Raw genomic sequence first — 26,988 nt, forward strand, 5'->3', positions numbered from 1 at the left:
ACTTTCTGCTGCCTGTGCTTATTCTGGTTTTTGTTTGTTTGCTTGTCTTTAAATTTTTACTGTGCTTTTGATCTGAGCCCAAGAATTGAAACCATCACTGGGAATGTGCTGCTACAGAGAATTATGAAACAAAATGCAACCGCAACACTTTAAATGTTGATTTAAGTGGTGTCTAGACCTCATGCTGGCTTTCTGCACCAAGATGAATTTCACAAAGAGAATACCCCTCCTCCCCTTCCCAGATTTTAAATTAAAAGTCAGTTCCCTATACTCACTCAACTCTGGTCTTTCTGTATAGAGCGGAATAATAGAGCTTCTGCTTTCTTATTTCCATTTGCCATTTGAAAAAGGCCTGTATATGATGGAAGTGGAGGGAACACTAAAAAGGAAGTATGAACCGGTTAATTAAAGAAAGCCACAAAATGATGGCGGTGGAAAAGGCCAAAGTGAAATCATCAAGGTTTGTGTATTCTATGGCATTGCTGTTGAGTCTGAAGAAAGATGTCCTGATCGTTGAAGGGGCTGGCTTATGCTTTTGTGGGCATGGTGCTGAGGATGGCTGGTGCAGGCATGTATGTCTAGAACCACTGTTTTGCATAGTAGATGTTTTTATTTTTCTTTTACCTTAGGAGTTCTCTCTCTTCACTCACACCTGTGGTGATTTGTTTCTTCTGGTGTTAATAACTAGATCTGCCGTTAGTGTATCTAACACCATACTAATCCACAAACACCAGGCACACGTAGGTTGAGCCAGCACGGAATATTCATTTGTGTTGGAGGATGGAGAAGAGTTATCAGCCAGGAAGGGCTTGAAATGCTTTCCAGGATCAGAATTCAACAAGTACAGTGGCAGAAAAATGTCCAAGAGAAATATTTTTCCAGTGGAAATTCCCTTTTTTTTTTTTTTTTTTTTTTTTGGGGGGGGGGGGGGGGAGGAGGGGGAGGAGGAAAAGGACAAAGTAAAGTTTCTGCTGTTTATTTTGGCAACCAAAACTACTCAAGTATTATAGAGTACAATACTTACTAGTAATTCCAAATAAATCATTGAGACTGTAGTCTTTTAGGTCATTTTCCTTCTTTTATAGTAGATGTCAGAGTCAAGCCAGGGCACCTCTTGCGCCTGGAGCTGCTCGTTAATACAGGAAAAAATACTGAACCAGAAGAGTGTGTTATCTAAAGAGGCAACACACAGTGAAAGAAGTGAAGTTACTACCCCCACTCTTGAGGTGGGAATGAAGGAATATTGAGAGTAAACCATTTTTCAAGGTAGTAGATATGGCTATGCAGAAACCCCCCTCATCAACCACAGGTCTGATCCAGTACTTAAAACACCTGTTTTAATCTATTTATTCTTAATTTAAAAAAGATTGGATGGTTCTCATCTAATTTTTTGTCCATATTTATTGTTTGAAGACACCTAGACTGTCACAGAAAAGTGCCTCATATCTGATGAGCATCTGATCATCACTAAGATGGCCTTGGAGATGTAGGGAATGGGTCCATTCCCAAAACAAGATCATCCAAAACAAAACCAGCACCACCTTTGAAGCCTTTTGCCACACACGGCAACATACTTTATGCACTTCTGTGCCATGAAAGGGATGGCCATATCCTGATGGACGGGGAAAGCAAGATGGTGTATGTGGGTTCACAACTTCTAAGAATCAAAATGGCTCCAAAGCTTCTTTTCAGTTTCTTGAAGCTCCCTATTGACAAGACTTTTCCACACATAGGAAAGAGGAAGAAAGAGTTTCACATGCTTAAACTTAATTCCATCTTCTAAAATCAGCAGAAGCTGCAAACAGCTTTGCCTTTCCATAGGGTCTGACATGAGGACCACTGGGCACAGACAGCGGGACAGCATGAGATGGATCCATAAAACATTCTCAACAGTGAAAACTCTCCTGGGAGCAAAGAGATCGGCAACCTTGTCGCTTGTGTCTTATTCTGCAGATTTATGTGGCACAAAAAGATATGAGTGTTGTGCTGGCCCTCTGCACATGGCAAGATTTCTCTCAGCAGCTTGAGAAGGTCAGTGAAGTGTTAAATAGCACCCAGGATAACAGGCTAAGATGACTATTTGCCATGTAACTTTTTTTACATATCATGAGCTGTGCACAAGGGCTTATCTAAATAAAATGCATAGGAAATAGCATCACGCAAATATGAGCTACATTTTTTCTTGATCAAAGAGGCTGAAGGAAAAAAATAATTAAAAAGTAAAAGCCTTATGCAATGAGATTTAAAAGAAAACTTTGGAGGCTGACAAGACGCATCTGGCACAACTTCAAAGTCCATCAAAGTACATATAATCAATGTTTGTCAATAGCAGTTTTGCATCCTTTAATTTATCTTTCATGGATATAAAGCATGATGTTATTAGGATCCAGTCCATACCTTAATTCTGTTTGAGATTTGATGAATCAGGGCTCTATTAAAATTCAGTGCAAATCAGCTTACTCAAGGACACATTACATAAAGTCATGCGTTATCTAACTCCTTTTATCTTGCTGTCTTTCTAACTAGTGAAAGAATCTCAATCTCTTAAACTTCTATGTGTGGCCACCAACATAGTAAATCTCAAACACGTTTTGCTTGTAGGCACCTGCTTAAATTATGCACGTGTGGCATAATTAACATACCTAAATTATTTGTGTATTTTTTGATTTATGAAATCTTCTTCAGGATAGTCAAGCTCCAAAGTGAGGAATCATCAGAAATAAGGTTCCCCAAAATCCCAATTTCAGCACTTGTTACGGAGTCTGTAATCAAGTGCTCACACCTTTTTCACCTGAAAATCCCATTCAGGATGGGAAATGATGAGGCCCTTGTGATTTCACTGTTCCGTTCCTCAAATTTATACATGTGGAAACCCCATCCATCCATTTTATTTACTATACACTATTCAGGTCCTCCTGAGCAGACAACCATATCCATTTTTTACCTGGTGTTGTGTAATGTGCTTAGCACTACCCTATTATAACTGTTCTACAACCATACAGAAAACATATTGCTAGGGACTTCTTTCTGAATTTGGGCTGTGATGTGAAAACACTGTATTTCTATAACCCTTTTCCTTCCCCCTACTCAGGGTCTGATCTATCTGGGAGAAAAAATACATCTTTTAATTTGTTCTTATAAGATGTAACATCAACAAAATCTGTTCAATAAAAGTTTGTCAGCATTTCCATAATAGAGGGTTGTTTATACTTGCATTAATAATGTGATTTTCTCAGTCGCTACTGTTGTTACAGATGCTTCAGCTTTTGGAGTCCAGATTATTCAAGAAGTTCAATTTTTATTTAAAAAAAAAGATGCCAGGTTCTCATATTTGTGGACAAATGCTTGAGATCATGAACCTTGATTTCTGAAATTTAGAAAATAATAGAAAGCACACTTTCATGTTTTTAAAAATCTTATATTTTATAACTAGATGTCACTATTTTTCCAGGTGGAGGGAAAAGAAGTAAGTCTGATTCATACTTTTTTCAATGGACAATAATAGTTTAAAAATAACTCTAATATAAGAAAAATACTTTGTTTCATTGTTAATTTATACTGTTCCCATCTTTGATACTGATTTGGAACATCTACCAGGGGTGAATGCAGTGATTATCTGGACAGGATGCATTTACTTGATCAGGGCAATCTGTTGAACATTAAACAATATTTGAAGCACGGTTAATTATTTGCACTGCATTAGCTCACCCTCGAATGATTGTGGCTTATCTGAAAAAACGTAGGCAAGAAGAAAAAGCTAATTTCAAGAAAAAACGAGCATAAGGATGGTCAACAGTGCTTTTACCCTTCAGGTTCTTCCACTGGTCATTCTCCTAGGGAACACACATTTGTGCGTGAGTATGTTTTTATATTGCTGTTCTTGCCATTGCCAGCTCTGCTCCTTGCAGAGCCCTTCCCGGGCAGCCAGAGGAGCATTTAGCTGAGTATTCACATTTCAGGACACTTGAGGTGCTCAAGTAAATGCTGCATAAGAGGGAAGCCCTGTGGGGTTTTTGGAGCAGATACCTACAGCGACAAGGAACGACCTGTCTGGGTGCACTGGGTGACCACCCTGCTTCCCAGGGTGTGCGCTGGGGAGGGCAGTTGCTCCCCTGGCCCTGGGCACTGGGAGACCCCACACACCACTGGGATGCAGCATGAGCAGCTCATCTTCATGCTGAAGGGACTAGGTACCCGACTAAACAGGTCAGGGTATGCACTGGCTTGGCAATTTGGCACCATCTTTTGTCAAAGGTAAAATTTAGCCCAGCCGTGTGTTTTGGATGGCTGAATTGTCATCAGCACCAACATGGAAGGAAGGTTAATGGCAAAATATTCAACGCAGCTAGAGATGGCCAGAGCCCTGCTCCGGCAGAGCTTGATAGACTTTCCCAAACCTATTCATCTCTTTAAAGAAGACTGAAAGAGTGACTCGTAACCAAAGCAAAGTTAAAAGTTGGTTTAAAAAACATTTTTTCTGTTCCTCTAAGCATTGCAAGCAAGTAGATTTTCTCATGAAGGAATTCAAGGTTCTTTCAAACCCCTGCTTTCCTAATGATGTTCCTGTGTGTGCAGGTTCTTATTTACTGACATGCGTTGCAAAATTTCAGATGTTGACACGTTTAAATTGAGTCCTTTGGGAAAAATATATAGTGAGGAGATTTAATAGGTTATAGATCTTTTTGAAGAGCTCAGTGAATTTGCAACCGGTGATTTTTGCGACACAATAGGTATTTGTTAATTAGTGTATCATCAGAGCTATCTATCCTCTGACAGCAGTGGGTATGGCACACTTGATCCACCAGTACATGTGGCCGCTTACTGAGGGGATCAGCTCTGGGGTTGTTCAATGCCAGTTTTACAGACATTGTGGGAACGCAATCTGATATAAATAAGCTCATAATGAATTGGTTGTGTTAATTCATACTCAATGAGGAAGACATAGGTGCAGTCTTAGACAACACGAATTCTTGCACAGATTTTTCCTAACTAGTCCTAAGCGTTAGATTGATTCATTAGCTTTGACAATCCTAATCTGACTTCACTCAAATATTGCTGTGGAAAATGTAGTGCATAACTCTCCCCACCCCTGAAAATTCATTAACACTGCTAAAATGCAAAAGCAATTCTGCTGTCACTGAAAAGCAGCACGACAGAATATTCAGCAGGCTAGTTTTTAATAAAACATGTTTTTTCTTCATAATTAATATAACAAGGTTTTCTGGCTTAGCACTTGGCATGGATCCCAGAAAAAAAAGAGGGGAACGAGTGGCCATGATGTGACCATTGCATGACAAACATGTTACGAGAGGACATTTTTGCCTTAATGATTTGTTCCAAAGAAAAAGTTACACCAATATAGTTTGAATGAAAAATTAGGAGATTTTTCACTTTGCTGAAACCATGGAAAAGACCCTTAAATTCCTATTTCCATCCTTTCCCAAAACTATCTACCTTCATAATTCTCATTTTTATTCAAGCATGGTTTTAGGAGTTTTTATAAGTGACACTCCGATTAATAAATATTATTGGAGATACACAGCAGAAGTCAAATGCAGATTTAAGCAGTAGCTCATATCGAGTTGGTCAAAATAGAATGGGAAAGCACTCAGACATTCATGGATCTGGCAGATTTGGAACAGGACCCTAAGGCAAAAATTTCCATTCAGTTCTTTTTTATTACCTGAAAAGAAACTGGTTTCACCTGCATGAATCCAAACGATTTCCATAGACAGCATCAAGCTGCATGATGGGTGCAAGTGAGAACAAAATTTGGTCCTTTATTTTAGCATACATGATGCAACTATACCACAGATTGTCTTCAGACATGACAGGTCTTCTCAGGTTGGGGGGTGGTGTATGATGGTGGTGTTGACTTTCAATTACACTTGCTCAGCAAGATACTGTAGTAGAAATGTGCCTGCCATAAGGTATTGTATTGTTAAGTATTCCTTACGTAGCCAAAGAGAAATCCAAAGAGCTCTGCTGCAGCACGTTGTGCAATTCAGCTGTGTATCCCTCCTTACTCAGACTTGTATTGAAGCAACTTTTCTGAAATACACATAGATTTAAATGGTATGCTTAAACGTTGTGCTGAGTTGGGCTAGAGAAATCTGCAACAGGACAAGACTGAGTTGGATCCCACAACACTCCGGTGATGAAACTGCTCACAGACCAGGCTGCGGCTCCCATTTAACAATGCTCTAAAGTGCTTGGGCACATGCTTATAGGGGGAAAAAAAAGTGATTTTTAAATGAACAGATGTTCAGATCAGGCTTTTTTGTCATATCAAGGTTCCCTGCAAACTTGACACCCCTGGCAGCAGAGAGGAAGACATGCTGGGGGCAGAGCAGCAGAGGTGGCTCTTCACTGAATATTTAGGAATTTCAGGGTACTGCTGTTTGCTTAGTTGTGATGGCGAGTATTTTGAAGTCACTAGCCATGACTAGTCCAATAACCAAGTGCGCTTAGTAGCAGAAAGGGAAGGATTATAGTATCACATGAAGATCAAATAATTGCAAAGAAAACTTATCATCGGTGCCCGTCTCCTAGTCAGCCCATAGCAGGTAGGAAACTGCTACCAGTAGTACAGGTCTTTCCTCACCTCGGGTGCTTGGAGACCGATATTTTAGGGTGTCCCAAAGGCAGCTCTGTCTGGCATCCTTTTCTACCCACCAACGGATCTATTCTTGTAGTAAACGAATACTCCTGCTCCCCTCACCCTCTGTCCAGTGCTGCACCACTGACACAAGGGCTTTATGCTCCACCGCGTTGCCAACTGATCACTGCAAAAAAAAGTGAATGTTGTCAAGTCCTTCTGGATCTGTGGCCCGCCAGGTGCATTGCCCTTCTGCAGCACTCACCTAAATTTGCCTGGCGCAGCAGGAAAGCAGCAAAGCCCTGGGAGCACCCCCCAGCGAAGTGCTCTCAAGGGGGAAGCGTTCCTCGCTGACCCCCCAAGGCAATCAGCTTATGCCCTGAAGCGTGCAGGTTGATATCCCGTGTAACTAAAGGGACTTAATGACTTTGCATAAGCTTTAAGTCTAGCAGGATAACCTGCATGCCCGGCACTGGCTGGGAAAGCGTTTGATAGCGCAGCGCACTCGTGTTAGTGTGACGAGCCGGCTCCTGCAGCCCCCGTGAAACAGATTGTGTAGCTTCCCCTTGCTGTGGCATGCAAGGCTGACCCCTTTTTCCACCTGGGAGCACAAGCATGCCTCATCCACCAGTGAGCAACTTTAAAAACAGCCAGCTGCCACCAGGCCATCTCTTACAGTGCAAAGATTAATTTGGAAACTTTGATCTCTTGGAAAACAGGAGCGGGTAACGCCTGTGCAGAGAACCAAGCTGGTTTCAGCAGCACCTCTGAGGGCTCTCGCTTTTTCCTGGATCCCTGTGGGTTTAGTATCAGGTGCTACCACGGGAAAGGTTCACGACTAAATAGTCAGCAAAATAAAGACTTTAGATGTAAACTTATCTGGGTACCTTGGGACCGGTCGATAAGGATCATGTCATTCACTCTGAGGCACACGTTGCAGTTCACTGTGGAGGCAGGAGGTGTCTTGCTAGTAGAGAGGTGAAGACCTCAGAGGTCTTGGTGGAATCCTTTCAGAGGATGGTTTCCCAGGCTAAAAATACAACGTGTTGCATGTGTGCTCCAGATGATAATATGCCCTGCTTTCATTATAGTGCAACCCTGGCCTTGGCTGAGAAATACAATGTCATTGCTGGAAAAGCCACTTTCCCTTGAAGTTCAAAGACTGTCACTACCCAAGATGGTTGCAGGCAAAAATCTGGCCGATTGTAAGAGCATCAGAACTGTCGATTCCCTCCTCCTTTGGCTAGAAGCCCAGACAAAGGTTCCCACTGAGAGCTGTCAGCGGGATCAAGGGGTTCACTACGAAAAGGCAGTAGTTGTGTCTGCCCTCATGGCTCCTTCACGCCTTATGTCAGTTGTGGATGGAAGTTGATCAAATATCCATCCTTGTTCTCCAGTTCATCCCCATCCCACCTCCTTCTCAGCTGCAAAGCTGTGACTATACAGAGGAGCAAATGAAAGGGGTAATATTTGTTTTTCTGCTGTGGAGGCCACTTTGTGACAAGTTGCAGGAGAATTTGCACAACTTAGTGCAATTAAGGGAACACGTCAATTCCTACCAACGTAGTTTAATGCTTGAACTCCTGTAGTGCTTTGTTGCAAAGTGTGTACATCTGCAGAGGTAGTTTTCATCCCTTTTGCTAGTCTGTCGTGCCAGCTTGAGTAGCTACACTGTTTTCTCTGGAATGACTTCTGTTTTGCACATATGTAGATTCACAGCCTAACCCTGGGTTGTCACCTTTGTGCTGCCTGTTTTTTTCACCTGCTTTTGTGTTTTAATTATTCATTTTGATTGTAATAAAAGGTAGCAAATGTACCAAAGGCACAATAAACAGTTCAACTGCAGAATGCCCTTGGCAGCTGTAAATAATTTCCCTTGAATTTGGGGTCAAATCTTCCTGTCTTTATTCAGAAAGAATTGCCAGAGATTAACTGGACATTTTTGTCTGAGAGAGAGCAGTAGGATTCTGTTCCGAGACCAAGAAAGCATGATCCTGGCATTACTGTTTGAAATCTATTACATTTCATTAGTCTCTTTCCTTGAGGAGTTGAAATGGAAAAACAGAGAGTATCATGTATCTGCAGCGTATAACCTTGGTACAAAGCCTAATTTGCAAAGTTTTGATGGTTCTTTGGAGAAACAAAGTTTTAGTGAAGTGCTAATCATTACGATGATGACAACAAACAACAAAGGTCAGGTGAAATTAGGATATTTCAAATTTCAGCCATTTTTCCACCATTTTTTCTAGGAGCCCTATAAATGTACTCGGCTTCACATTCAGCAATGCACCGGTACCCATATAAAATGTCTCTCCCAGATTTTTTTTTTTTTGTGTGTGTGTGTAGAGTTTCTTTTTTATGAGCCTAAAGTAATAAAATTTAAAATTGCTCTCTGCAAATTCTTCCAGCTTCGTCCCCCGTCTCTGTGGACCTGCTATGAATAGGATCCAGCGATTTTATTCCCTCTTGAGAGAGCACACAAAGTATCGGTGTCGAGCTGCAGTAAGGCGAATGTTTGGTGAAACCAGCCCCGCAGCCTAATTTCTTCTCTCCCCCCCGCCCCCCCCCCCCTTCCCCCACCCACCCCCGGCCCCCTCCTCCTTTTGTTTGAATCCTGCTCCTCTCTTCCTCTCTGGGTTCAGCATTGCACCTCGTCGGAAGGACAAGATCCTCCTCTGCTGGCCATCAGCAAATACGGCACGGCAGGCAGGAGGCCCTGCCTTCACTGCCCCTGCAGGCACCCTCCCTGCAGCCCCTCCTCCTGCAGACCCCCCGCAGACCCCTCCTGGACACACCACACACCCCCGCCTCCCCCAGCCTGTGGCCCCTCCTAACAGCCTCCTGCATCCCGCATGACACACCTTGCACCCTACGTCCTGCATCCCGCATCCCACACCTTGCACCCTACGTCCTGCATCCTGCATCCCACACCTTGCACCCTACGTCCTGCATCCTGCATCCCACACCTTGCACCCTACGTCCTGCATCCCGCATCCCACACCTTGCACCCTACGTCCTGCATCCCGCATCCCACACCTTGCACCCCACGTCCTGCACCCTGCATCCCACACCTTGCACCCCACGTCCTGCATCCTGCATCCCACACCTTGCACCCTACGTCCTGCACCCTGCATCCCACACCTTGCACCCCACGTCCTGCATCCTGCATCCCCTCCTGGCATGGAGGAAAGGGCAAGCTCAAGCAGGCTGGAGGGAAGGAGGCAAGTGCTTCTCCCTCCTTTGCTGCATGCCACCATGGAAGGCTTCAATGCAGGGAGCCAAAGGGCTAAAATTTGGCCCTGCGCTGGTTAGCAGGGGTGAAAATGCATCACAACCAGTGTGGTCTGATGAGTGGTCCAGTGGACCCCAGAAGGGAGGATGAAAGCCTCCACACTGAGAGGTCAGCTCTGACGGGAAGTTTGTCCCCTGTGGCTCTGCTGCTGCAGCTTGTGACAGGTACATGATGAGGGGAAAAGCTCCAGGACAAAATGGGACACTGGAGCCTTATGGTAAAGATTGGGTTTGACTCTTGGATCTCCCTGCGCCAGGTGCTCCAGGAGCTTTGTTTCCAGTGACGTTTGTACTGTGGCAGCAGATAGAGGCTTTCATCCAAAAGCAGGAATTAAAACGTGGGACTCAGCCATGCTAGAGTACAAGCCACTGCCAGCTCTGAAGGATGCTACTGGAAAGCTGCACAGTTTCTAGGGCACCAGTATATTGCAAGAGGGATTTTAGGGTATCTGCACTTTTGTAGTCAGCTCTGCCCCCGGAGTGCTTGGATGGGAGGGCCAGGTGCATAACCTGGAAAAGAAAGTAGCATAGCAAAGTGCTAGGTCTCTCATCTTTCTTCTTCTCTTGGTGTATGAGCTATCCTCTTGGGCACTGTGAGACTATCACCTCTGCTCTACAGCTGGGGGAAACTGAGGCACAAAAGAGCATGATGTAGTCACATCCTGCACCTCGCTCAGCCTGGGCTGAAGCCCTCCAGCATTCCCATGCGGTGCCAAGGGCTGCCCCCAGCGCAGGAGCAACCTGGCTGAAGTCAGACCCTTCTGCCTCCAAACTCTTTCCAACCTCATCAGGCAGACAGCACCACAGGGCTGGGGAGGGAGACAAAATGTTTCTTGCTTCACGCTGCTCCCATTGCTGCTTCCATGTTCTTTGTTTCATCTTTTCCTCCAAAAGAAAGGAGTACACTTGCAGGGTTTGTTTTGGTCTGTGTTTATGGATGAACATGACCAGTAATTGTAAATGGAGCAATTAGTCCTTTTCTTTATACAGTCTCCATTGTGGTCTGGCAAAGGATCTGACAAAGCCTGTACCTGCACTCAAGAAACACACACACCAAGGGCAGAGCTTTTACAGCCTGCTCATTTACCATCATCCCTGCACTCAGTCAGGAGGGGCAATTGTGTGAGCGTGTGTGTCCTTCCAGCTGCAAAGGATTTAGGGGTGGGGGTGGGTATGTGTGTGTGTGTGTGTGTGTGTGTGTGCGCGTGTGTGTGTGGCTCACTTAAGAGCACCTGGAAAGGGGCTCTTGCTCAGATTGAGTCAGTGGGAAGGGGAGAGCTGGAGTGTGTCTGTTCTCCCTGGCTCAAACACAAGAGGGATGCAAACGTGCCTGAAGCAAGAACTCATTTATGTATTCCAGCTAATATTCACAAGTGTGAGTTCTGAGGTTTTTTTGAGGGTTGTTTCTTATTCATTGCTTTTGTTCCTAGCCACAACCAGTGTTAGCTGAGCATGCTACTCTTTTATATATCATTTCTATATATAATGCACAACTAAACAGGGTGAGTGTTTACAGTTGGTTGTATCTGTAGCAATGTGTAGGTGCACATAATAATCCTGTGTGAGTGTGTGTGCATGTATGCTGTCTATTATGTGTGTTAAGTCATTTTGAAACACATTTTCCTCTGACAAATCATGTGAAGGATGAGGAATAGCAGTTCCAAATTTCCTTCTTTCCACCAACTGTTAGCACATGTATTCTTGTCACAGGCAGGTAATCCTGTCCGCAGCTGGGATTTAAAGCGAGAGGGAAAGCAAGCTGAAATCGTCACGCAGGGGATGCGTCCCAGCATGGAGTCAGTGTGTCTCCTTTCAGACGAACCTCACTCACACTCTTTAAAGGCTGAGAGCTGTTTTCATTCTTCTGTTCCTTTTTGTTGCTTGCCCTTGATATGAGCCAAACAGGAAAGGCTGGAGCCCCACGTCAGAGGTCAGACACATGGCATTTCCTCACAGGAAGTGCCAGAAATGTTCTCCTCCATCCAAGGGTTGTTGACAGCCTTCCAGCTTGGAGGTCCAGATCCCACCAGCCGCACCAGGCGTAGGGTCCCGGGCTGCGCTGCGCTGCCTGACCTCCGCTCTGCCCTGCCCGAGCATGTCCCAGCCTCCGGCTTTGGCAGCCGGCTGGAGCGTGGCCTCTGTCGGTATCTCGGAGAAGTTGGACAAACAGTCAGTGCTTGGTCACTTAATAAGCAAACAGGTGATTTAACTCATTCAGGACAGATTTCTCCCAAAGCACACCAGCCCAGCTGCTTAGGCTGGATGCTCAGAAAAGCCAGAGCTCCCAAGCAGGTTGTCGGGAGCGATGGGTGTTTTAAGACATCCTGTTAATCTTTTGAAAGAGCTCTTAAAATCCAACCCAGTTAGCTCCAAACTGGGTAACAGGCTTATCTGGATGTTCAGCAAACAGAAACTTTGTGCCACACACTGAGCTCCGTGATGCCTTTTGTTTTTCCAGAAACTGACTCTCTGCCCTTTTTTATCTCATGCAGGCTTCCCATTTCTCTTTCCTGGCTGACCTGCTGCGTGGTAAGTGGTTTCAATTTCTTCTTTTTAACTTCTGCATACAAAACTGAGAGGCTGGCAACCTGGCCCATCAAAAGCCTTTGCTAGTGCCCTGTACTGAATTTTATTAACTTCATGTACAGGTTTACTGAGCTCGTAATAAGGCTTGTGATCAAGTAGAAAGTCGGTTTGACTTTGGACAAGTAATACGGTGAGCACTTGCAGACCCCCACATGTGCTCTATGTCAGTGCAGGAGGCAGCGCTGAATTGGGTCCCAGCAAGGAGCATGTCTGGCGCACTGAACCCCAAAACAGAGGTGCAGCAGCAGCACCAGTTTGCAGCTGATCATGGGGTACTCCGAGACCACACCTGTAACTCACAGCTCTCTTCCAAGCCAAGACTTTTCTGCCACTCTGTGGCTTCATGTGCTCAACCCAGCTTTGGGGACCCATGGGTGACACAGTGAGTCACAGGCTGGAGGAGAGGTCATGGTGCTGGGCTGCAAACCTCACAGAAGGATAAATAAAGAGTCCAGTTGTGCATGAAAATTGAAGGTCGAATGAACGAAGGGTAACTTTCCCTTGCAGCTTACAACTGACTGTGGAACTTATTTCTGCAAGGATTTGTCCAAAGTGAAAGAACGTTCAAAAAGTGTTTACAAGCTCATGCAAGTAAAAAATTGTTAAAGACTATGTAGCATTAAGATGTTGATAAGGGAAAAGCTGTGATGAATGTTGTGTGAGGATGTGTAGATTGTGTGAGGATTTGTACATCTTTTCGCAGCCTGCTTGGTTCACATAGAAGATTATGGGTTTATTGATGTTTAATATTTATGCCCTGCTCCTCCTTTTAGTGTTTTCAGTGACTCTTAGACATGAGTTTGTAATTTATAACTAACAAAGTATTGCATTAATTTTGCTCATTTTCCTGAAAAAAAGTGTGGCTTTTACTATGCACTCATTATTCATCTGCATTCCTGTTCATTCCAGTGGCATTTTGGCTTCCAGGTCAAACCTGCAAGCCCAGCAGACTTGTAGCTCATAAAGCACTGCTTCTTTCCCCAAATCAATGCTGCTCTTCTAACAAGATGTGTGCAGAAAACAAATTTCCAAATTATTTGTGTATCTGAACTCAGTATTTGGCTTCTGCAAGTATCTGGCCACAGAGCTGAGTGTGCGGCTTCGTGCTTTATGCACAAGCCTTGTGCAAACCGGTTGATTTGCCTTTTGATAGTAGAGTATCACTTTCACCATTTCTTAATTCATTTCCTCCTTTGTGCTTTCTGGTACTTACTTCTGTGCATCCACTGCCCCAGCACTCTCCCACTCCCCACCCTCCAGCTGTCCCCACTCCTTCAGCTGTCATCGCCCGCTTTCACCCAGCACCCCCCCCTCCAAGGAAAAGGTGCCGTAAATCTGCTTTTAAGCAGCAGCCACCAAACTTTGTGAAAGGCTCGCTGGCTTTGTGGTTAGCTGGTCTCACTTCTTTTGCAATTTCTATCTGAAGCCACAGATACTCCCAGCCACAGCCCGCGTGGAAAGGAGGAAATACTGTGAGGTTGTCTCTGCAGAACTAAATGGGGGACATCTCATTATTTAAAATACAGTCAGGATTTCAGCCTCATCAAAATAACATGACATTATTCTCAGAGCTGGAGACAAAACGTATTTAGAAAGGTGGTGGAAAAACTCATCCTGCTTAAATGAGGCCAGATTTCAGTCAATCCCCAGAGGTTCAGAGAGCTTGAATAAACGCTGGGTCCTTTCTGGTGCTCTTGATGTGTGTTGGCAATAGGCTTTAACTTTGCACATCACTCATCTTGACAACTGCAGTCCAACAAAGTTACCTGGCCATTCAGGTCACTCAATGGCATCCTAATGCATCACTTTCTCACTCGGAACATTAGTCATGACTTGATCCAGTGAAGGTTTTGAAAACAGTGTGACTACCGGTGTTGGGATATCTGTTCTCTCCGTAACAGAGAGCCTGTGTAAGCTAATGAACAAGGGGATATTGATCAGAAATCCATTGCTTGATTGACAGCTCTTGGCAATGTGAAAAACTGCAGATGAAAGCTTGAGTAGTTTAAAAGATCACCCAGACCTCAAAGCTGATTTGAAGCTTTAAAAGTCAATCTCTGCCTATCAATTATGGGGGGATTTTTTTGTACTACACAGAGGAAAGTTATTCTTTGAAAATTTGCATGCAGGATGTCTAATTTAATTTCATGTAATAGTCACTTTTCAGTGACAAATGTCAGATCACTGCTTTTTTAAGCATGTTAAGGTTTTCCAGCACTTACAAAGAACGAACACTCTGATTTAGTAATATGTTTAAATCAAGCAGTATATCAGACTTTGTGCATTAATTATGTGCTCAGATAAAAAATAGTGTTGTTTTTGCTTTACTAAACCTATGGCTTGTTATGAATAATTAAAAAAATGGAATGGGAGCAGTTCTTAAGTAAGAGATGTGGAAGCCAAATAGTTATTTAGTGTCAAAGCTATGATAAATAAGAAGACATTTTTTAGTTTGATGTCATGTACCCAAGTCGGGGTTTTCTGTTCTTTGTTGCTCACTGCTTCATGCAGTTTGGGAGGACATGGAGTAGCTGGGAGATAGAAGCATCATTCACGTGACCCATAGAAGCTATTCCTGTTTCACAGTTTCATAAAGAGGGATGGCGATGGAGAAGGCAGGGACGCTGGTGGTTTCTCACGTCGGCTGCATGTTCACGTCACCTTGGCTGGACTCCTGGCCAGGCAGCTCAGCTTCCTGACTCCCACTGCTCTCACAGTGAGACAGGGTACCCAAAAGCGTTTGCTGTTGTCTTCCCAGCCCATTCCACATGCACCCTTAACTCCATGGTTTGGTCATAAAATTTCTTCTAATGGTAATTGCCAGCCCACGAGGGGGTTGCTCAATGTCACCTGCATGGCCTCAGCCCTGGCCACCCACAAGTGCCTTCCCTGAGGGCTGCTGGGTGCCAAATTGGCCTGAGGTACACATTAGCTTGTCCCAAAACTTCCCAAGGGTCATCTGCCCTGTCAGTGCAAACGGAGATTTGTGCTCCTCTACTTTGCAGAGTTGCCAGAAGCAGATATCCTGCAAAACAGGAATTGCATCTTGGCCAGCTTGGGTTTTACCGCAGAGATGCACTTAAAATAGTCAATGGTGGGTCAACAAGTAATTTCCTAAGTGTTGCTAATAAACAATTCATTGCTAAGAAATTATGCCAATGTTACAAAATGAAGTGACAGTATATTCATTTCTTAACACCATAGTTACACTGAGCAGTTGGCTTAAAAACCATGGTAGGTGCTTCTACAGTGGCTCAGCTTTTTGTGATCATTCAGAGCACTTGTTTTTCCTCTGTTGACTCAAGGCAGTTCTCACCAGCCTGTAAAGCATGCTGGGCATGTTTGCAGTCTGCCTTTGGCAGCCATAACTCCCCTGTTCATCTTTCATAACTTTTAGCATATAGTATATTTTTCTGTTAGAAAGGCTACCCCATCCCTCAGAATACTTCTTGAAAGCGTCTGTGGAATAAAAGCCAATATTCCCCACTAAGATTTTGAAGATAAACAGGGGAAACAAACCTAGACTCCTTGAAATGATCCCCTCAAACTCAAGTCTGCTTGCAAATTCTCCCCTCTGACAAAGTGAGCTTGCAGGCTGCATTTCAGGCAAAAGCCTCTTTTTGTTTTCCTTTCTTAACTACATCACATTAAATTTAATTTTGTTCACTGTAGACAATGTCCTTATCTTCCAGCGAGATCCTTCTGTTCCTCAGCAAGGCACACACTTCTGCAACACTTGCACATTGTCGAGACTCAGCTCCTGTGGAAATAATGAGCTGAGGAAAAGGAGTCTTGACTTGACATAGCAATAAATGAGGTGAAACTTTCCTCTTTTTTTTTTTTTTTTTTTTTTTTTTTTGGTGAGAAATGAGAGTTGGCATGTAGGAAAAAAAAGAAGAAAAAGAGACGGTTCTATTTTAATATGAAATATAAAACACCCATTGTACAAAAGTGGAAATTCTTTTTTTTTTTTTTTTTTTTCAGAAGCAAAGAAAGAATAAAGATAAAGGCTGCAAGCGAATGAATGAGGAGAGAAAACTAAGATAATGCAGTCGATAATCAGTTCAAGGCAGAGCATTATCCATGGGGCCATCGGTCCGGCCCTAGGGGAGAGCTTTTTAAAATGTCTCTGTACGTAGCATAGCTTTGCTCATTACCATAGTTTGTCTTTGAAACAGCGGAGTGGCTTCCACTGTCAGCCGCCGTACCCACGCAAGGAGCTGCCAGCCCACTTTAATCAGCCGACCCCCAGAACCGCGGGCTGGCACAGCTGCGGGTGCCGCCGGCGCCGGGCTCCCGGGCAGGACGCTGACTGCTGGGGGGCTGCAGGCTCTGGGGGACGGGCTTCCAGCACAGGTCTGATGCGCTGAGCCCTCGCTCCGCAAAAGGGGTTTTGTGGGCAGGGGGTCACGTAGGGGGACAGGTGCCTTGGGCCCTCACTCCCCTCCAATTTCCCTCAAAATGGGTTTCCATGTCCCGACATGGAGCAGGCACCTGCGTGCCGGTGAGGGTCTTGCCTTGCCCTGCAGTAGCGGCGATGCTGGTGATCGAAACAGCTGGACAAAGAAAATCCCTGCTTCTTGTAGGAGTCTAAATCTCCTTTTCCATTGTGCAGGTAACAGCCATCAGCATCTTCCTTGGCCATGGTGCCACGTGGGGGGCACATGCCCCTGCCTGCAGAGGCTCTGCCTGTGTCCCCTCTGGGGGTCCCGGCTGCCATCGACCGGGCAGCCAGGGCCCCAGCACCCCATGGGAGCTGCGGCGAGGGCAGAGCTGGGGCTGGCGGAGCTCAGGGGTGGCCGCGCTGGGTGAGCTCTGCCCACGGCAGGCAAGAGCTGGACAGCACCTTTGGTCCTCAAGGTGATATGAGCTTTAGACCCAGTGGCATCCTAAACAACCTGAAGGAGGAAAAGACTGTCCATCCTGGAGGATAACTTCTTTCACACCTTCTCTCCTTCTAGCAGTTGTAATCCCTCTGTTTTTCCACCCTCTTCTCACCCCTCACCGCAGATGAGGCTGATGAGTACGAGTACTACGATGAGTACACGCAGCCAGAGCAGGAGCCCTTCCTTCAGCAGCAGTTCTCAGAAGACCCTGACTGGTTTGAGTCATTTTTTGGCTACAGTGATACTAAAAAAGGTACCTCTGAGGGGTGGGCAGGGAGGAGAGGAAGGGGTAAAATCCCAATCCTGTGCTTGCAGCATGAGCATGGCAGGCCTCGGCTGCCAGCCTGCTCTCAAAATGCCTGCATCAAAGGGATGAGTTAGGAGGATCGTTTGCAGTGTTCTCCTTTGTATTTCTCTTGTAAGGAGCCTGTGTTTTATCTCCGGGTTTCACAGGATGGATTCTGATCATGCAGAACATTTCTGATTGCTACTACAAAAAAAAAAAAAGCACAGGCTTATTTGTCTATAGACACTGTAAGATGTAATTGCTGTTTTCATGGGATATATGTTCTGTATTTATGCTGGGAACGAAATGTAGAGCAGGTTTGGTGTCTGGTTTTTTTTTCTTCCTCCTTTTCTCAGTTGCAGGGTTTTTTCTTTTCTTTTTCTGTTTTTCCAAACTTCAGGAGAATAGGAAAGGCTCCTTGAGATTGCTCAGGGAACATGAAAGGAGAGACAGGGAAGTTGCCTGTAACATCCCCTAGGTTATTCCCTGGTGCAAAGAAAGAGATGGTATATGGCTGTCCCCAATACCAATTGCTCCTGGCAGCCTGGAGTGGAGAAGTTGAGCATGGTGTAAGGAGCAGCGCTCAAGTGGCTCTCAGTAGGTGCCTGCTCCCTTGGAGCAGTAGCCACCCAGAGGACTTCTAGTGCCGCATTGCAACCATTGGCAATGCCAAATCCAGACACCTCCACACCAAGTGCATGAAGGCAGATGCCCAGGGCCAGCTCTGGCCCTCAGATTTTGCCATAGAGGCAAATCTGTCCCTGAGCAAAGGAAGGGACTAGCCCCGTTACCACTCCATCATAGACGTGGCAAAGGAAGCTGAGGAGCTGCAGACCTGAAGCCATGAACTGTTACGGCTTGCAATACACTCTGCAGCAACTCGTAGCTGCTCCTGTGGCTGATGAGCTGATGCAGAAGCATGGCACATGATACATGGGAAGGCAGCCTTCTGCAGTCAGAAAATAAAAGAAAAAGCAGGTGATGGAGGTGGAGAAGCTGAGTCAAACTAAACAATTTCCATCCTTGCCCTGGCAGACCCGTGCTCCTCCAACCCCTGCAAGAACAACGGTGAGTGTGAGAACAGAGGAAGCCGCTTCAGCTGCCTCTGCCCCGAGCCATATGCTGGGACTACATGTGAGAAAGGTGAACACTCTTTTGCTAACTTACACTCCTTATTTTGGCCCCTAATATTGCTGTTACAGCTCTGTCAATGGAAGCAAACACTGGGCTTTATAAACCCACTGCTGGTTGGGCTGCAGGTTCTGACAGCCCACCACAGTCACGTCCATAGGTCTCACACTTAGCTCTGCGTCCAGACCAAGGTCTGTCTAAAGCAGTATATAGTAAAATGAGCTTCAGGTGAGCAGAAAGCCTTCCTCTATCCCCTGCCAGGTGAGCAGCAGGGAGCTGCTCATCGATCCTGTAGATTTTTTGCCGTAGATACTGTGAACAATAAGGGAAATCCCAAGTCCACGCTTGCTAAATTAAAGCCTCCTTGGAGCATCAGGAGAAAGCGTGTCTTCCCATGATCCTCATGTCCCTGTTTTCCACAGTGAAGAACATGTGTTTGGAGAAGAGGTGCCACAGGGGAGACTGCCTGATTACATTAACCCCACCTTATTTTCAGTGCAGCTGCAACCACCCCTACAACTCACCGGACTGCCGACAAGGTGAGCACTCGGCAGGACACCGAGTGACCTGGGAGGGGGGGGGGACACAGACACACACACAGCACGGTGAATGTGTCCTCACCATGGCCAGTCAGTGGTGGGAAACCTCCACCCTGGTCATCCAGCCTGAGTCTGCTCCAGCTCCCGTCCGTGGGGCTGGTCAGTGAGGAGTCACGTTTGACTTACAGGGTGGTGGTTCAGTCACCGGTAAACCCCCCAGTGCTAAACGTTTTTCGAGTTCATAAGAACTCAAAGCCAACAGGCTATGTGGGAGCTCTGCCCGGCTTCCATCGGGTGTGTGAGTGGCTGTACAGCATTTAGCAGAGTGACAAGGCTCTTCTGTGTTTTCCACGTGGACAGCATCTTCACCGTGCAGGCCAAATCCTTGCAAAAACGGAGGCACCTGCATTCGGCACAGAATCAGATCAAAATTCACCTGCGAGTGCCCTGAACCTTTCCGAGGGAGATTCTGTGAGATCGGTATGTCACAGCGCTGGGGGGAAGGGTGGGGGCGAAGCCTCCAGGCAGCCAGGGTCTGGCTTCCCCCTGCAGCCAGGCTGGCTGATACCGTCCCGGCACCTGACTGCGCCCAGGGCACCGGCCTCCTTGGGGAGAGTGTCGGAGGAAGAAGCTGACTCCTGCAGCCACCATGGGCACACATCCCACACGTTTCCAATGAGAAGGATTTGTTTCTTTCTCTTTTAAAAGTTGATTGCACTTCAGACTCCATGTACTGCTACATTGCAGGTGACTTTTCCTCCACCACCTCTACAGGTTAGGTTCACAACCCCACAGCCTTCCTTTTGGCACATACACTGCCCTAGCATGACAGCAGCTCTGTGCCCACCTCCCTCTGATCTTGCTGATACCATTTCTTGGCTGTGCCACCGGCAGAGAGATTCTTCTTTGGCATTAAGACACCCCTTTGCCGCTGGGGCTCTACCATGCAAAGAGGTTTCAGGCATTTGAAGTCAATCACTCTTCAAGCCGGACAGATGCTGTTTATACATATACAAATACCCTTGTTTCTGGCCTGTGTAGGATAAGGGATATCATTACATGACCCAGTATGATCCTCTGTAAAGTGAACATAGGGCAAGGAAGGGAAGGAAGGGGAAACACTTTGGGCAAGGAACAACATAACAGTTATTTTCATATTGGCATTGTCTTCCTGCAGGACCGGATGACTGTTATGGAGAGGCCTCCTCTGAGTACAGAGGAAAAGTGAACCAAGCAGCGAATGGCAAGACCTGCCTGCACTGGAATTCCCATCTTCTCTTGGACTACACTATTAATGCCTTTATGGAGGATGCCGACGCTTATGGCATCGGTGAACATAACTTCTGCAGGTAACATTTTGGTGAAGCAACTATAAAGGTCTGTATCAGAGAGCACTGAGAGCAAACTGCTCATGAGTTTGGCAAACTGGTGGTGTTAAGACCTCACATCTTTCTAGACACTGCTTGTTCATGAAAAACCAGGATGTTAAAGGGACATTCCCTACTGATGTGGGGCTTCCAGAAGCAGCCCTCATTTCCCTGAATCTCTTCTTCATTTTTCTTAAGGCTAAAATAGGTATGGGGAGAGTAAAATGGCAGAAGCTCCACTCTCTTATCTCAGGCACCTTCTTTGTCAAATCTTATGAAAGAATATCTTTGGAAGTTTGGCTGTCATATGGGAGCATGAGGCTGCTCCCCTAAGCATCTCAGCTCTTTCACGGGTTTTGTGGAGATTTATCCATCCCTGCTGGCTGACACTCTTAACCGTTCCCTTCAGGAGTCCCGATGAGGATGAAAAACCCTGGTGCTACATCAGAAAAAACCACAAAGTAGAATGGGACTTCTGTGACATTTCACCCTGCTCAGGAACAGGTAAAGAATTAGAAGTGAGCTGCTTGGCAGCGTGTAGCTGGTCCAGAGCAGCAGGTGACCCCCTATTACTTAACTCCTCCAGTCTGATATTATGTCTGCATTGTACATCTGCTGTCTCTTCCAATGCAGCTGAAGAGAGCCCATGGCCAACAGACAGCCCAACAGACCCACCTGGATCAAATGAAATGTTCAAAATATGCGGACAACCAGAAATGCAAAGAACTGTCAAGAGAATTTATGGTGGAGCTAAGACTACAGCTGGCAAACATCCCTGGATGGCATCTCTGCAGATGAAGACTTCAAAAAGGAACAGACATTTCTGTGGTGGAGTGCTGATTAAACCGTGCTGGGTCCTGACTGCTGGGCACTGCATTGAGTAGGTCCATGTCCTGTGCCTAGTGTGGATAAACATATGAAAATCAGGATGGTTATTACAGACGGTTTGGAATCCAAATGATCGTTGGGAATCAAATTAAAGAAAAATATGTATGCGAAAAAACGAACGCATACATGAAAATATATATAGACTTGAAAATGGTGCTTGCTGGAATAGTAAATGAAACTTACACACACACACACTCTAAAATGAGCTAAAATAGTTGTGCAAGAGGAAAAAAGGAGGAAAGTAACAAGGTTTTGTAATGTATGAAAGAAGGACTCTATGAAAACTTCAGGGGATATTGGGATACCTACCATAAGCAACATCATATATTTGCATTATAATTGAGATGCCCAGAACAGCCAAAAATTTATGTTCATGTGCCAGTGAGCTTAGAATATGACTTTTCCTTCAACATTTTTGTTGAATAGGTTAGAAACCACCATCCTTTCAAACTGGTAAATTACACTCTGGAGATCATTCCAGAACACATGATTTTAAGTATGCCCAGACAGTGGCAAGGACTTGTGCTCTCATGGCTCCCTGTGTTGCTGCTCATCATCACGGTCACAGCAATAGACTGTGTGCACACTACCACTTTGCCCTGAAATGCAAAGGAAACCATATTTATGTGGCTTTAAAACATTTTATTTCATGATTGCAACAAGTTAAGAGCACATGTATCGTCTGATGCCACTGCTTCCCTGTCTAAGCCCTCCTGTAATGACCTCAGGAAATCTTGTGGCCATGCTCTGTGACAGAGGGCAATATCTTGACCTCCTGATACTAAAGGTGCAGGTTTTCACCACCACTGATAGACAATGTCTGTATGTAATTTTCTTTTTTTTTTTCCCCAGACAACCAGCAGAAAATCTCCAAGTAGTCCTTGGAAAGCAAAACCTCAAGAAGAGAGAGCATCAAGAGCAAATATTTGATGTGGAGAAGATCATTGTACATTCCAAATACAAAGAGAAGGATGGTATCCCACACAATGATATCGGTAAATCGCTTCTGTTGAATATTCCTGTGGTTCACCTCCAGCCTCAAGCCAGTTGCTTGACGCTCCTCTCTCCAGCTAAAGTCAATGTAAAATTCCCATCGAGACTATCTTCTGGAAATAATGAGGCCAAATTGTGGGTTAAACCCGTTTGGAGCTTTGGGATGTGGATCGTGATGGGCAGGCAGAGGTCACTGTGTGGGAGGAGCAAACAACAGGGATAGGTCTGGCATGTAGTGCAAACAGAACATCAAGTATGTGCAGCTTTGCCATAGTTGTGCCACAGACTGGTAACGATGGTTAGGCATTAAAATTAGCTACAGACACTTTGTGTTGTTTATCTTCTTTCCAGCACTACTTAAATTGAAGCCAGTTGATGGTCACTGTGCAGTGGAAACAAAGTATGTGAAAACAGTGTGCCTGCCTGACTTCTTCTTTCCTGCTGGGACTGACTGCTTCATTTCTGGATGGGGTGCAACCGAGACAGGTATTTGTGGGCTAGCTGGATTTTGGTGGGTACTTCATGGCAAGGTGGGCTGGTGCTTTCAGTAGCAATTGCCAGACCCAAGCGTGGACCTAGGCACTTAGTGAGACCAATACATGAAGTTCAAAACTAAGGAAGGCTAAAGCCCTGCCATGGAAATTACTCATTAGCAGAAATTTCCAACTGCTAGAGCAACCAAACCTTTCAGCATTCTGAAAAAATCCCTGACGCATCTGTTTTTGCCTGCCATCTGACACACCGTGTCATGGTTTCAGCTGCAGCCAGCAATAGAAGCAAGAAGGTATCAAGAGAGAGGCTTTTGTATAGTTTGTGTGTTTCAAGACAGGACCAAGAAAGACAGGAATTTTCACATGGATTTCCAGCCCATTGGGTCAGATAAAGCTTTTCAGAAGCAGCATCTGGATCTTCAGATGCGCTGAAAAATAAAAAAAAATAATGCAAAGCTTTTCAAATTCAACCAGCTCTGTCCAAAACCTTTCTTGCCCGCAGTAAATCCTAAGGGGAGAAATTACTATTCTTAAAAAAAGATAATGGCAATTTTCTGAAAAATGCATTTTCTCATGTTCTGATTGATGTGTTGCTGTAAAGCAGCAGAAGGAAAATGTGTCACTGAGGCTGCAGTAGGTGTCCTAGTGCTTTGTGACTGATACAGCCTCATGTGATACATAGGACCAAATTCTCCCTTCTGATGTAACTCTCATTGAAGTCCACAAGAGACAAGTGTGTTCATTTGATCAGAATGCACCAACAGAATTTAATGGACATTTTTTAAAAGTTCCAAATAAAAAGTCTCCCTTAAAAAGGGTATGGGAGATTTTATTTTTTTCCCCAACAAAGAATATCAAGTACCCTGTATGTGTTCAAACTAGATGGCTCCTTCTTTGAGCAGAGCTATTAGCATTTCAGGAAATCGCTGCAGAAATGCAATATTTCCTGAAACTCATGCAGAACCAAACTTATAAACCACCTTTAATTATCTACAGATGTAGTGCTTTGAAGGTCTGGCTATTGCCTTTAGATGTCAAGTTATGTCTTTAGATTCACTGTAATTAATCATTGCCCTTAAATATTGTATGATTTTCAGGTTTCATCTATTTCGTTAGCTTGCGTACTAAAACATCTAATGGCACCAGTCTGAGAAGTGCTGAGCAACTCAAAGTCCCATTGGGACCCATGGGAGCTGCAGACAACCAGCACCTTTGGAAAGCAGGATTACACAGACAGAGCTGATCGGAGCCATGTTCTGAATACCTGACTTTGCTTTTATTCAGGCAACAACTTGGTGTCCTGAGTGAAGCTTCCAGGCTCCAACTCTAACCCTTACCATTTCAGACAGATAATTCTTTTCTTCCCAGGCTAGCACAGGCATCCCCCCTGCCCTTCCCCCTTCCCCTCCAAATGGCAAGCAAGCTTATATTTTGAACAAAGACAACATGTAACAGGATTGGGAGGAAGCTGACTCCATTTTTTTGGTGCACATCCCATAGATGAAGTATCCCATCAGCTGTTAGATGCCAATGTCAAGCTGATTTCACAGAGGAAATGCAATTCACCCAGAGCATATGATCACGTGCTGGATGAAAGCATGTTTTGTGCAGGAAATCTTCAGAGACCCAGAGCTGATTCTTGTCAGGTCTGTTGCTTTTTCTGTATCTGAACACTAATTTTTTGCGTAAATAACCAGGCTGTGCAGAGTAATACTTTTGGCAGAGTGCTGCATATGTGTCTGTTTCTCCCATCGGTGTATTTCAACACCCGTCGTCTTTCTTCAGCACAGTTTGAGGTGTATACCCCTAGAGCTGATATTGTCACCGTCAGCCACAGGCAGATCGATGGAAGCTAGAGACTCACCTGGGAAGTTTGGCTTCTGAGGCAGTTTGTTGTAATAACCTGAAAACTTGCCTGTCTTTTCTCTTTTTATTATGGCCTGTGCCACGAGCACCAATTCTAACCTGATTTTCACTATCAGAGCTACGACTCGCAGGGAAAGTCAGGGTTGTTAATTCTTTTCATTACAGCTAGCGCAAATGTGAAGCAAGCTCATATTTGTACTGTTTAAGATGGGGAAGTGTTTGAACAACAATTCCTAAGGTGCAAACTACCACTGTGAGCACATTTTTCAATAGAAAACAGCAATAAAACAAAAACCTGAGACCAACCAGCTCAAAATAAAGTAATTTTGAGGGGTGTGGGAGGCAAGTGTTTTCATTTACACCAAGGATCACATCTCTACCTTTCTAACTCAGTCTCTGAATGCCTGGTACTTTCATGCCTGGGAAATTTCACATGACCTTGTCAGATATACATCACAGACTTGAACAAACAAAAACCTACATCCCAAAACCCTGGTATCATTTGACCTGTCTCCAGAACTGCAAGCCTACTCAGGGATTGAGCAGCATCTGTTGGTACATCCGCTAAGAAAAAAAAAACATGATTACAGCTTCAAAGCCATATGATGAGAGGGGAACATTATTGTTTTTGTTAACATTTTGCTTCACGTTTTTTATACTTGTGTGCTTTTTCTCATCAGGGAGACTCCGGAGGCCCACTAACTTGCGTAGAAAATGGCTCCTACTATGTATATGGCCTTGTCAGCTGGGGTGATGGATGTGGGTTAAAAAACAAGCCAGGAGTTTATACCCAGGTGACAACATTTCTCAGTTGGATTAAATCCAAAATTCGGTCTGAGTCAAGGTCACCTCATTAGCAGACAGCTTTGGAATAACAAATGGTAAGTTTGAGAAATTTGCTTGTTTTTTATTATTTCCTCAAATACCTCCTCTTCAACCAATAATGTTGCCAATATTTTCTGATGGCCTACATGCGGCATCTTTCATCACCACCTTGAAAATAGCCTTAGAGCATTAGCTAGTGTGTCAGTGACTGTTTTTCTTTTTGGGGGGGGGGGGGGGGGTTGAAATAAGCCCACATTTTGCAGCAAAACAGATCAGAAAGTAAACCAACTCCAGTTCTTCCCCAAACCAAACAGAACCACAGTTGCCAATGTTTCCAGTTCTGTTTTTCAAGCCCTGAAAATTCTGCAGGCTCAGCTGCTGCCAGCCATTTACTCTTCCCCTCTAAGAAGACATGACCTGTCTAAGGTGTGTTTTTTCTGTAGTCATTGGACCCTGACACCTTAAAACTATTGGTGTGTGCTCTTAAAGCCAGTACCATTTTTCACATACATAAAAATCATGTGCCTAAGTTTGCAAGACTGTGCCATTGCAATTATCTGAGGAGAGAGGATCAGGCAGGAGAATTATTTTTAAAAGCACATCTGTAGGGTAAATAACCACAAATTCCATCAGTGATGCATTCCAGATTGAAAAAGAAACAAAATAATATTGGAATGATCTACTTTATTCCTGATTAGAGGGTAGCTCCTTATGCTCCAGATCTACAAAGTTATATATGTGCCTAACTTCAATACCGGTGAGACCTAGGGGGCATTATATCCCATTAAAAAAGTATGGCTCTGAAGCTATTGGATAGTTCTTGGTGTTTCATAAAAGTCAAATTGTGTAATTTTTGCTCAATTAGTCTGCACAGAAACTTGAAAAACGGGATTGGTATTAAATCAGGGTATAAAGAATAGATATGTTTGTGAAGAGCCAATTCCTTAAAACAGTGATGTCCCTTGCATCTGAATTCCAGGGTTTACAACCTTCTCTAAGCAGCTACCTAATCTATCAATAGCTACCCCTATTGCGATAACCACAACAATTCAACCAATTTATTCATTACAAATTATTTTATATTCTACCAACCCGGTTCATTCATCTGTAGTACAAAGCTGAGCCTGCCAGTCACCTAGTATTAGTTTCATTTACAGCTTCTACAGATATCTACAGATAAATATCAGATGCTGTAATACATACAGTGATAAATCACCAAGTAGCTGCACAAAAATAAATAT

The 26,988-nt window shown here is 44.6% G+C and overlaps 1 protein-coding gene across 1 annotated transcript; it reads left to right on the forward strand.

The window, feature by feature from the left end:
- Positions 1 to 401: 401 nt before the first annotated feature.
- HABP2 (hyaluronan binding protein 2) lies at positions 402 to 26,984 on the forward strand. Its single transcript, XM_080403350.1, has 13 exons — positions 402 to 3,854; positions 12,382 to 12,418; positions 17,486 to 17,614; positions 18,683 to 18,790; positions 19,201 to 19,317; positions 19,678 to 19,797; positions 20,495 to 20,666; positions 21,094 to 21,188; positions 21,318 to 21,564; positions 22,425 to 22,567; positions 22,917 to 23,051; positions 24,557 to 24,702; positions 25,603 to 26,984. The coding sequence occupies exons 1-13, from the start codon at positions 3,786 to 3,788 to the stop codon at positions 25,777 to 25,779; spliced, it is 1,695 nt and encodes a 564-aa protein (XP_080259476.1). The 5' UTR covers positions 402 to 3,785; the 3' UTR covers positions 25,780 to 26,984.
- Positions 26,985 to 26,988: the final 4 nt, after the last annotated feature.

The sequence above is a fragment of the Falco punctatus genome (genome assembly GCF_963210335.1).
Source record: "Falco punctatus genome assembly, chromosome: 9".
Lineage (NCBI taxonomy): Eukaryota > Metazoa > Chordata > Aves > Falconiformes > Falconidae > Falco > Falco punctatus.